This window comes from Dipteris shenzhenensis, chromosome 4 (assembly GCF_047967505.1).
Source record: "Dipteris shenzhenensis isolate YYH24624 ecotype China chromosome 4, Dip_SZ_1.0, whole genome shotgun sequence".
NCBI classification, from domain to species: Eukaryota; Viridiplantae; Streptophyta; class Polypodiopsida; order Gleicheniales; family Dipteridaceae; genus Dipteris; species Dipteris shenzhenensis.
In genome coordinates, this window is record NC_141599.1 from 34,954,677 (window position 1) to 34,967,602 (window position 12,926).

Genomic DNA, 12,926 nt, shown 5'->3' on the forward strand with positions numbered 1-12,926 from the left:
CATGCTGCGTCGAAGAGTTGAAGGAACTTGGCGGTCCCCTCATCCATTGTACTTTGGCATTTCCAATTTACCAAAGTGTGGTCTGCATTTGTTGTTGTTGTTGCGGTTGCATTGTTCTTTATGGTGTTCTGACTACTTATTTCTTCTTCAATTATTATGTCCTCCATGCTGCTTGTCGATGGTGAGAGGTTGAATTCTTGAAGAGCGTCAAGGGCTGAAGAAAGCTTGTGAAAGTATGCAGGGGCTAGTCTTCATCCAGATCTAAGGTTCATACACAATGCTTAAGTATATGCTTTAAGTGAGTGCTTTTAACTTTGAAATTTGCAATTGATTTCAACCTTCATAGCCAGATAATGGCAAAATATATGCAATTTTCTTTATTTTATTTTATGTTTGGGGGGGGGGGCGGCGCGACTGAGGTTTGGGGTGGGGGGGGGAGAGGCGTGAAAGTAGAGGGGGCGGGGTGGAGGGTAGAAGGTTTTGGAGGGAGGGGGAGAGGGCTTTGGAGGGAAGGCCTTAGAGGCTTGGTGGTAGCAGAGGTGGCTGGGCTGGTAGGCACCGAGCGGGCACCACTACGTGGCGCATCTGGCTAGTTGGTGAGCTACCCTTGGGGTAGCCAAGCCTTAAGCCTTAAGGCCTTAAGGCCTTATTAGTTAGGTAGGGGGGGGGGGAGAGAGAGAGAGAGAGAGAGAGAGAGAGAGAAAGAGAGAGGGGGGGGTGGAGGTGGAGGTGGAGATGGGGGGGTGGAGGTGGAGATGGGGGTGGAGGGGGGGGGAGGATATGGGAGGGTGGAGGTGGAGATGGGGGGGTGGAGGTTGAAGGGGAGGAGGGATTGGGGGGTGGAGGAGTGTTTGGGGGGGAAAGGGGAAAAAAAGGGGGGGGTGGAGGAGATGAGGGGTAGAGAGAGGTATAGAGATGGTGGAGTGGAGGGTGATGGAGATGGGGGAGATGGAGTCCTGAGATAAAGGGGGGTGGAGGGGGGGGGCGGGAGGGGAAAAAAAAGGGGGGGGTGGTTGTGGAGGTGGAGGGGGAAAAGGGGAGATGGGGTGTAGAGAGAAGTAGAGAGATAGTGGAGTGGAGGGTGATGGAGATGGGGGTAGAGAGAGGGTGTAGTGGAGGTTTATGGAGATGGGGGGTAGAGAGAGGTAGAGAGATGATGGAGTGGAGGTTGATGGAGATGCGGGGTGGAGGGGACGGGGGGAGGAGATGGGAGTAGAGAGAGGTAGAGAGATGGTGGAGTGGAGGGTGATGGAGATGGGGGGATGGAGGAGATGGGGAGTGGAGGTGGAGATGGGGGGTGGAAGTAGAGGGGGAAAAGGGGAGAAGGGGTGTAGAGAGAGGTAGAGAGATGGTGGAGGAGAGAAGGATGGTTACCTTGAGTAGGGGAGATGTGGGATGGACGGAAAAAGTGGAGGTGATGGGGAGGAAAATAATGGAAGGTGGAGATGGAGATGGAAGGGGGGGTGATGGAAAAAGTGGTGGTGGAGGGGGTTTTGACAAAAAAAGTGGTGGTGGTGGAAACGGTGGACGGAAATTGGGGGATGGAAAATAGAGATAGACAGAAAATATGGAGGCTTAACAAAATTTGGAGAAGGCAGTGGCTCACAAAAGTGTGGGGAAAGAAGTGAGGGAGGTTGGTGTTGCTTTTATACGATGTGGGGGATTAAGGGTTAATCTTGGGTGTTTAGTGTATTAATGTGATTTTGTAAGTCAACATTATCCTTTTGCATCATTTGGAAGAATTTTTTCACTCCTTTGCCTTGAGGGAAGTATCTTGAATGGTTTTTCGAAGGGGTTTTTTTTCACACATGCAAGCACGTGCTCCACTTTCGCTTTAGGTCCTAAACTCCCCAGTAGTGATGCTAAATGTTGTCTCTTTTTTACCTAAATGCATGTTCCGAGCCTTGTTGGTCACCTACAGTTGTGTCATTGCTCATTGTAGCATAGGTGTTCACAAGTGTAGCATAGTTCCTCGGGTCATGTTCCAGTGAGAGGTGTAGGGTAAAGCGTGAAAAGCAGATCTCATGCATGTGTGGGTGAGGAAGAGGGCTTAATTATAATGATTGATGGAGGCTCTCGCCTCCAAGGGAGTTCAAGGGTTTAGAAGGGGATTTCAGGGTTCGAAAGGGGGGCAAGGTTGAGAGAGCTAAGTAGGAGTTCCAGGGTTCAGAGGGGGTTGCAAGGTTTAGGAGGAGTCCAAGGTTGAGGAGTGGAGATCTAGTCTCCTTCGCAGATTCAAGGAGTAAGGGTTGAGGAGGAGCGAGGGAGGAGGAGGAGGAGGAGGGAGGAGAAGGAGGGAGGAAGGAGGAGGAGGAGGAGGGATGAGGAGGGAGGAGGAGGAGAAGGGAGGAGGATGGAGGAGGAGGAGAAGGGAGGAGGAGATGGGAGGAGGAGGAGGAAGGAGGAGGAGGAGGAAGGGGGGGGGAGGAGATGGAGGAGAAGGATGAGGGAGGAGGAGGAGGAGGGAGTACAAGGGTAGAGAGTGCAAGGGTAAGGGCATGCTAGAACACGATAGTGTAAGAGAGCATGGGCGCAATGGAGATCAATCACATGAACACAATAGTGATCTTGAACACTGAACCCCAAAGAGTGGGAGCTTCATTCCATTGAGAGATATTTATACATGTTGGTCTCTACACAATCCGTAGGTACCTCCATGATGGGACCTCTTTTGTAGAAGACCTTTTGGACAGGAGTCCCTCCACTTTTGGGGGGGACCTTTTGGGTCTCTACACAAAGTGGGGGGACCTTTTGGTCTCTATACAAAGTGGTGGGACCTTTTGGGTCTCTACACAAAGTGGAGGGACTTTTTGGGTCTCTACACAAAGTGGAGGGACCTTCGAAAGTGTAGGCTTTTAGTCTTTCTCTCTCTATATTTAGACTTTCTCTCTCTAGATCCTGATTTATCAAGTATGATTGGATCTTTTCTAGAGAGGATTTTGGCTATCCTCATCCTTTAAGATTTATTATATCATCTTTCAGGCTCAAGATATTACAAGCAGAGCTTTGCCGCCGCTACTCTACATACATAATGCTCTCATAGTTGTTGTCCTAGACTGCACTTTTTGCCCTTGTTGTCATAGGATTAACAACTTGGATCACTCAAACCCTGAGGTGCCACTTCCAGAATAATAACTCATCCATACTTCTAGCAACAATTCCATAAAAGGATTCACTACATCCCTTTGCACCAACAATGTAGCCAAAAAAGATTCATCCCAGTGCACAAGAAAGACTAATTTGCATAATCTTCATTGACAACACTCCAACAACCATGAACGTTGCACAATCCATAGGACTGGATCAAGATTAGCAAGAAGGGGGGCACATTAACCAATTGGTTAACAATATGTCATTGCTAGTTAGTGATGTCATTTGAGTGTCATTTGATCGATAGTTGCAAGTCCATAGTGCTAGGATTATGCCTTGGAACCAAATAGGCCCAAGTTGATTGTAAAGACCTTGGAGCCAAATAGGTGCAAGTTGATTGTAAAGAATGAGGAAAGAGAGTGGTATAAAGAGATTAGGGTTGGCCCTCCCTTCAAAAGGTGACATGTATAAAAGGCTAAGTGGTTGACTTTGGTCTTCATTGTTGGATGCACAAGTTTGGAATACAAGCTCTTAGCTCCCTCTTCTCTTCCAAGAGTGTTTTTGGGTGTTCTCTTGTTTCCTTTGTAGTGCCTTTGTGTTTGCCACTCCATCCCCATTCACTGTTCTCCTCTTATCCTCCCCTTCTCCCTCTCTTCTCCCATCTCCCCTTTCCCTCTTTCTCTTGTGGAAACACATTGTAACAATCCGAGAGCTGCTTAAGTGACACTTGTGGATGGCTCGTGCTTTACATTGCTCTCACAAGGGAGTCACAAGGAGTAGATTGGAGTGGAGGCTCCATCGGCATTCCTTCAAGATCCCCATGACACGTGAGTTGCCATTGAGACTACACACCCCTACCACCCAATGCACTCCAAGCTTTAATATGTTGTCTCGATATTTTTGGCCAACCCATCTTAGCCATGGCCTTTTTTTAATATCAAGACCTGGTCTTAAAACAACCAACAGATATTATGTATCTTAACCTCCACTCAATCATTGACAAATTAGGACAAACAATTTCAAGTTACCAAAGAGGACTAAGCCCCCAAAACCTATGGACTGGCATCCTTCTAGCCCTCTATTGATTGTAGATGCTTCAACACTAGAAGGCACAACTCAAAGGGTCTTGCCTCTGATTGGTGGATGTTAGGGAGGTGAAGCCATTCACGGTCTGCATTGAAAATAGCCATCGGCAGTGGCACAAAGTGCACCCTTGGGAATAAAGAGGATGTTACCAGTAGGATCCAGACCCATCTCACCCTTTGATCAAAGATGAAGATGTAGGAATACGACCAACCTGGCGCATCCCATTTCTCAAGAAACAACAACTTTGGAGCATTTACTGTGGTGCTGGCCGAGATAAGCGAGTACATACCATTTATATGCCCATGCATCGCCAGTCGAGCACAAGGTGAAAAACTTGGATGTGTATCTAGCGCCTTTGGTGGATGAGTTGCAAATATTATGGAATGGCATGCAAGTATATGACATTTTAAAGCCTTGTGTCAATGTCATTTTTGAGTGAAAGGCATTCTAGTTTGGACCATGCATGATTATCCTAGGTTGCATGATTGCTCAAGTACCAAATTTCTATTTCTCTCAATTCTCTTTTGCCTATTAATTACAAGATGTAACTTTTGTCAATTCTCTTTTCCTCGATGGTCTTTTCTACAAGATATGACTTGTGTCCTTACATTTTAATAGGTCTCTAGGTGTCCAAATACTTTGCGGTCCAAACACTCAGCACTCAAAAGATCTAAACAAGGTGGTATATGAGAAGCATAGGTGATTTCTTCCTATAGACCATCCGTATCGTGTGGATCCATCTTTTGGGGGGCCATAATTAGCTCCTATTCCTCCAATCATGAGGTCCGAAGATTGGGAGAAACTTTGGCATGATCCCAAAATCCAAACACCTCCACCTGGCATGCAACGTCTCTCCATATTTTATACTCTTCCTTATTGGAGACAACATAAAGTTACATATATGTTGGACCTAATGCATATATTCAATATGTGTCTAAAAGTTTGTGGAAACATATGATTGGGGATAGATGTTAGAAAACATAGCCAAATGCCACTTGTCACCACTTGGATGCATCGGGTGCAGGGGGTCCCACTCCTCGCTCATAGCCATGCAAAGCCTCCCCTTTTATCCCAAAAAGAGCTAGCTGGGATGAAGGGGAGGGATATCCAAGGTTCACTTATTGTCACAATTTCCTATGGGATTAATCCCCAAGATTTTTTGCCATGTATCACCGTGTGAGCCAGGAGCCTTTTTAGCTTCCATTAACCACATGCTCCATGAGGGGGTTGGAACTACACATAGCCCTTTATTTCCAACACCCCAAGGTTTTCTGCCATGTATCACTGTGCGATCCAGGAGCCTTTTTAGCTTCCATAAACCACATGCTCCATGAGGGGGTTGGAACTACACATAGCCCTTTATTTCCAACACCCCCCCATGGTTTAAACTCCATGACTGTGAGTTGGCCAACCAAACATACTAATCACACAGGGCAAGACCAGCATTTTTTTAATACACTCTGACCATGTTAGAAAATGTGGCCAAATGCCATGTGTTGCCACCAGTATGCATTGGGTGCGGGGGGTTGGACTCCCTCCCCCATAGCCATGTAGAGCCTCCCCTTTTACCCAAAAAGATCTAGCTAGATGGGATGAAGGGGAGGGGATCTCTCTTTCTTTTATTATATCGAAGGTTCACGGAATGCCACAATTACCAAGGGGATTAGTCTCCAAGGTGAGTCTGCCACGTGTCACTATGTGAGACAAATAATTTTTAGCTTCCATTAACCACATACTCCACGAGGGTGTTTGATCCACACATAGCCCTATATTTTCAACAATAGAGACACCTCAAAGGCACGAGCTAACTTGAAAGTGATGAAAACCAAAAGAGCCTTTTGGCGAGCTTTTGGCCAATAGAAAATCATGTTGGCAAGGTGATTTTACCAAAGGCACCCTGGGTTTTGACAAAAGTAGAGGAGACCTAGGCGAAGAGTGTTATCGCACATGTATGAAAACCCCAACTGGATACATGCATAACTTAAAGGTTGCCTTTACTTCCTCTAGAAAACTAAGTGGTCTAAAGTTGCATGATTGGCACAAAATGATTCAAGTAACATTGCTTCCACTTCAGTTGGATTCATTTTTAACACCTTGTTTGAATTTGACTGACACAGCATTATTTCTATAGTATGTACTTCCAATTGATGTGCGAGGATGTAGTACTAAAGATGCATCAGAGGCTATCAACAAGCTCTATGTATTCGTAAGGTATTTTAGAGGTTATACACATGCATGCCAAATTTTTGTGCTCATTGCAAAATCAAGTTCCATTGCTTACTAACATGTAAATGCAGGTGGATATCATCAAAAGAGATCAAGAAATCATTCATAGCACAAATGAGACTTCTCGTAGTCAAAGTCGTATGTTTGATTGAAAAGGCATTTCCAATGATTATCATGGACATCCAATTGCATTTGCTCGTGCCCTTGGTAGATGAAGTGGCATATGCAGGTACTTTGCATAGCCGATGGATGTTTTTCTTGAAACGGTTTATGAATGTGTTAGAAGGGTATCTCAAGGGTATGTAAGGCCAAAAAGCAAGGCCATAGGGAAGCATGGCAGAAGGCTGGCTAAAGCAAGAGTCAATGTTTTACATTACGGAGTTCCTTGTACAACTCATGCCATACATGCCTCGACTTTGGGATGATATAGCAAATGACCCACGTGTTGTAGGAGAGATCAGACAAGGGAAGGGAAAGCAAAAGAAAATGAGTATACCCTTGCAACAAAAAGTGAACACCGTTTGTCTTTACAATTGTGGAAAAATGGAGAAATGGCTCAAACAATATGAAGAAGAAAGAGCTAAAAGGGAGCTGGATAGAAAAGCTTAGCAAAGGGCCAATAGAGGTAAGAAGTATACCCCGGAGTTATCACACATGGCAATTAAATGCACCATTGATTGGTTGGACGATGTTCTTGAAGCTTCTAGTCGAAGAGGTGAGATTGTGACAGACATGGAGGAGTAATTTACATGAGGTTGCACAATCTAAAGGTATGTAATCATTTTTCTTTTATTTACATTTGTTTACAACCTTTTTATATAAGCTAATGAGAATCCATTACCTTTGCAGCACCATCTGTGCAATGGAATGCGGGCATATGGTAATCATTACCGAAGAGAGAAAATTAATGTAAGGCGCAACACATTTGATCAAGGAGTCATGGCCAATTTTTCACAAGAGAGTAGAGCCTATGCCAAGGATACCAATCTCATCGCAGGGCGAAATGGATTATGTTGGAACCATACAAGATATTTTGCAAGTGAACTTTTGGAAATTCCGAGTATTTATATTTGATGTGAAATGGTTCAAAGTTGATTATAGAGGTGCTCAAGCTATGATCAGGAAGGATCCAAGTGGATTTTTTCCCCTCCTTTTACCATTGACTCAATAAAAATATGGGATGATCTTACTGACACATTTGTGCTACCCACGCACTATGAGCAAGTAAGCATTTCTTGTATTGATATCATTTGCTATTCAACTTCATCATATTATGGAAAAAACTAAGTAATATGTGTCGAAAAAAGCACAGTAAAAGGAGCTAATGCTAGTAGTAGGGAGTGCTTCACAACATAGATAGAATGGGTGAAAGCGAAGAGAAAGAGGTTGGGAGGAGGTTCAAAGGAGTTGAGAGGAGGTTGAGAGGAGGAAGAGGTTGAGAGGAGGCTGTCATCATAAGGAGGCTAAGGGGAGGTTGAGAGAAGGAAGAGGTTGAGAGGAAGAGGCTGAGAGGATGTTGAGGAGAGGAAGATGTTGAGAGGAGGTTGCAGAGAGGAAGAGGTTGAGAGGAAGCTCGTGAGTGAATGGGGGATAGTTTGGGAGGACTCCTAGGAGGAGTTTGGGGAGGTGGGAACACTTTTCAAAAGAAAAATTAAAGGTAAAAAGAATCCTCATTTTTGGGGGGCCACCAAGAGAGGGAGGAGGGTAGGGGGGACCCAGCAAAAGTCAAGGGGGCGAGTAAATGCCCTAAGTAGTGGTGGGGGTAAGTGGGAGCCTAGTGGGGACTAATAAAGGTCTCTCAGCCACCAATGAGAGGCTAATTGATCTGGAATTTTCCATTCTTATGCCCTCCCATTGGGATGGTTTGCTAATCACAAATCTTAAGGGCCCAATCCAAGAGGCCCTTTTTTAGTCCAAAATTCCCCTAATGGAGTCACAAGCCCTTACCAGATTTTGCTCCATCTCACAAAAATCAAGTGGTAATGTCTATTGTAGTTTGGTAACTAGTCCAGAATATATGGGATATAGGTGGGCCAATTTAGGTGGCAAAGGTTGTTCAAATAGAAAGTGAGTCATAACAAATTCATAGCTTTGAGGTATGAACTAAAGGGTTTGAAAAGTCTCCCAAAGAAATATACACAAAACAACTCTATGAAGTCCACTTGCAAAAGGAACATGAATGGGTTCCAAACTAAGAGAACTTGATAAAGCTAGAACTTAGTAGCGTTTTTCAATATTGCTAAAAATCAAGGACTTAAAATCTTTAAAAAAAGCATGGAAATGATGTGGAAAAACTGTATCTCAATCCATGATAGTAGCCACACACCTATCAAATATCATTTGACTAGACTTGATCCATCAAGTAAGATGCAGTGAATCGAATGAATCTGAATAAGACAAAGCAGAGGATATCCATCATTCCAAAATATATCTTTATGCCACTTAGTTATAAGTAGAACACAACAAAATCTTGGATTTTTGTATTAAGTTGCCATTGAAACACCATGCAATATGTCTTAATATATAATGTAAGAAAGGTGACCTGCATAGTGTTGCAATTGAAGTAGGTTTTAAAGTTTACTAGTCTATCATTATTAAGTGAAGGTCACTACTTTGCCAAATGTTTAGTTTTACTAGGACATATTGTATGGAGATGACTCAAATTTACCCAAATTTAGGTGGATATTCAGTGGAGGTGGCCATTCTAGGAAAAAGTCCAAACTAAGAGAGAAAAGTCCAATAGAATCTTCTGGTTAGCTGTCTATTGGTGTATGACCAGGAAAACGTGTTGTTGAATAATGTATGCATGACTTTGTGGTTGAATAATGTGTAGGAAGGATATGAGTCACAACGTTGTGGTTGCATGGAACAGAAATGGTTCATGCATATAAAAATTGTGGTTGAATTTTATATGCGTGGATAACAATCTCGTGCTCCAATGTTGGAAGAGCCAGTTCAAAGTTGCGCACTGCATATACTAAGTTGTGCGCAACTTTTATATGCAGTGGTTCCATGCATATAAAATTGTGGTTGAATTTTATATGCGTGAAGCTGGAATTAGGACTTATACAGCTTAAACACAAAGTGACATGGACTTAGTGATGTCACTTTGTGTTTAAGCTGTATAAGTCCTAATTCCAGCTTCACGCATATAAAATTCAACCACAATTTTATATGCATGGAACCACTGCATATAAAAGTTGCGCACAACTTAGTATATGCAGTGCGCATCTTTGAACTGGCTGTTCCAACATTGGAGCACGAGATTGTTAATTGTTAAACGAAGAGTGCCACACGCGAGTTGCAATTGCCAAACACATATACTTGAACTTAAGAGTTTGCAATTAAGCTGGAATTAGGACTTATACAGCTTAAACACAAAGTGACATCATTGGAATCCACGGATATAAAATTCAACCACAATTTTATATGCATGGAACCACTGCATATAAAAGTTGCGCACAACTTAGTATATGCAGTGAGGAACGTGACATTTAACTTAAGCTCTCCCAGCTGTCCTCGTCTTGATGCTCCATTCCCCCTGCTCAATTTGTTAGCGTTTCGATTCTGTGCCTTGGGGATCAATCTGTTCCTGTAGAGCCAGAACGTAATTGTTGGTAATCGTTTGTCGGCGTGTTAGACTAGATGCTGCCCAGGTGCTCCAGCTCCCCGTTCTTGCGTACCCCTGCAGAGATTGGTTTGAGCAAGCTGGCTCGCGTAGTAGCTGTTTAAAGACAAGCATGGCCGGATCCCTTGCCCTCTACAGGGTCTTGAATTTCTCCATCTCCAGCCTCCTGATCCTTGGTGCCCTCTTCTTTGCTCTTCTCGTTGCCACCATCACCTCACTCATCTCGCCCACAAGTTCTCCTGTCCCATGTGGAAATATTATCGAGATTGCCTGCAAGAGTCGTCGAACCCTCTCCTTGTTTAGACGCTCCAGCTTTAGGAGTCCCAGTGTCACCATCTTCACTGCTCCCATCCGTCCTTTTCTCAATTCAACCGAGGATCCCCAATACCAAGCTCTGCTTTCTTGGCTCATACTTTCACCTACTCCAAAAATCGTTCTGCTGGGGAAGGACCCGTCGTTCCATAGGGTTGCCAGGGAGCTCAATGGTAAAGTTTCTGTAGAACCAACCATTGATTATAACCGGAAGGGTACGCCCTTGTTCCACAGCATCTTTGCACGAGCTCAGCAAGCAGACACAGATGTTTCTGTCCTGATCAACGCAGACATCGTGTTACTGCAGGACTTTAACGACGTCCTGCAGAAAACGCATGCAACGTATCGAGATTGGGTGGCGTTTGGTGAGCATTGGAAGCTGTATGGGGCCTCTCCAGTCTATTTTGTGAGGAAGAAGCCAGGGATTGTCCAAATGAGAAGCAGAGTTTCAGATCTGCCGGCCAAGTGGAACGAGGCAACAAAACTTGTGAGGTCGCAAGGATTGCTGCAGACATCGGGAGCAATAGACTTTTGGGCGTGGAACAATGACAAAGAGATTCCTCTTCTGACGACAGCAATGCCTCCCTTTGTACTGGATCGAGGCAGCTACGAGATGTGGCTCTCTGAACACATTATCGAAGAATCAGTCCGTGCTGTCGTGGATGTCGGCGAAGCTGTAGCTAACATCCGGGTCGTTTCAGACTCTATGGGCTTTCAAAATGTTTCGGATTTGTCATGGGAAACGTATCTCAATGGTTTTTTGTCGAGGACTGGGAGCATTTCAAGCGCAACTCAGACAGTCGCTCCTTGGAAACTAATTCCATGCGACGAGCCCAAAGTCAAAAATCTCTGCTTCATCCCGCAACAGAAAAAAGCTATTAACCAGGGCTCTCAAGCTCTCGCAAGCCACACAGATGCGGTGCAGGGCGCCATCCAGCAACCTCCGCACCCCAACCAACCCCATCCCTGGAAGAGCTCTTCTCCTTCCCTGGAAGAGCTTCTCCCACAGGTTGCAGACGAGAATGGAGTGGTGATAATGGTGGGAGTCACCTCAAACTACAAGGAGCTCCTGCTGAGCTTCATATGCAGGGCGCAATCTCTGGGGGTCCAAAATGTGCTGGTGGCCGCCTTCGACCAGGAGGTACTGGAGTACGCCTACACGCAAGGCCTGGCGGTCTACTTCGAGAGCGGGGCGGAGGAGCACCAAGGGGCCGCGATAGGCAGCCACGACGCGCAGTGCGGGTTCGGATCGGAGTGTTTCCAGCAGGTAACGAAGCTGAAGTCGTGGTCAGTGCTGAAGGTACTGAGGAGAGGGTACAGCGTGCTATGGAGCGATGTGGATGTGGTATGGTATGAGAATCCAGTGAGGGAGCTATGGGAGGGAACAGGAGGGGAGGAGGGAGGGGAAGGGATGAGGATACAGAGCGACGAACCGAGCGAGGGGGCGGAGAACAGTGTAGGGGGGGCGAATTCTGGGTTTTATATGGCGAGGGGGGGGAGGAAAGAGGTGGAGGTGTTCGAGGAGATAGTGAAGCATGCGAGGAAGACGAAGTTGACGGAGCAACCGAGCTTCTATGCAGTATTATGTGGAGGAGGAGAAAGGAGAGTGGGAGAGAAAGAGTGTATAGCAAAGAATGGACTTCGAATTACGTTCCTTAGCCATGCACGTTACCCCAATGGCTACGTGTTTAGATTATGGGATTCTAAGCACCTGGCCGATCAGTGTCAACGCCGTGGTTGTGTTATCCTCCATAATAACTTCATCACTGGTAAGGCTTGTAAACTCTCTCGGCTCCTCCTCCATGGCCTCTTCTTCTCCCACCCCCCCTCGAGACTCTGCCTCCACCCGTGGCACCCCCTCTCCCCCTCCCTCCTTTCCTCCTCCCCCTCCCCTCACTTCCTCTCCCACTTCCTCCTCGCCCTCAACCTCTCCCTCCCCCTCTCCCCCGATTGCCAGCTCACCCCCCTCCAAACTCTTCGCCTCCTCTCCTCTCGGTCCCCCTGAATCCCCCACATTGCCCACCATCATCATGGTACTTACATGGGCCTCTCTCTCTCTCTCTCTCTCTCTCTCTCTTTTGGACTTGGACCTTCTGATAGATACATTGCACCATGTGCAATGCGCTCGACACCTCATGGTAATGCATATTTTTTTGCACACCAAACGAGGACAAAGACATGGGATGGGGACTCCCAGGATAGTAGACAAATTTAACCATCTACTTAATTTCGATTGTAAAACACAACAAAAGATCAATACTCTCTTGGATAGGTGTTGTATATATAGGCCTTCTTAATGTTAAAAACATACGATTTTAATATGAAACCCGCTCTTCAACAAAGTTCTTACACATCTCTTTCAAAACAAGAATCTAAACACCCACTTGAATAGGTAAATTTGGATTGTAAGACACAATAAAAGACAAGTGCTCTCTTCGGCAAGTGGCATATTTATCCACCTTCTTGGCATTTAAAATACACCATTTAAATACAAATTGAAATGCCTTAACAACATTCATACAAATCAATAATAGAGCTAAAGAAATCAATAAAATAAACCACAAAATACTTGACTCAAATAAAC

At 45.2% G+C, this 12,926-nt stretch overlaps 1 protein-coding gene across 1 annotated transcript; it reads left to right on the forward strand.

Moving 5' to 3' along the window:
* Window positions 1-9,916: 9,916 nt before the first annotated feature.
* Window positions 9,917-12,518, forward strand: LOC147902763 (beta-arabinofuranosyltransferase RAY1-like). The gene has a single exon (XM_087373878.1). It carries the CDS (start codon window positions 10,143-10,145, stop codon window positions 12,345-12,347), a length of 2,205 nt encoding a protein of 734 aa, XP_087230004.1. The 5' UTR covers window positions 9,917-10,142; the 3' UTR covers window positions 12,348-12,518.
* Window positions 12,519-12,926: the final 408 nt, after the last annotated feature.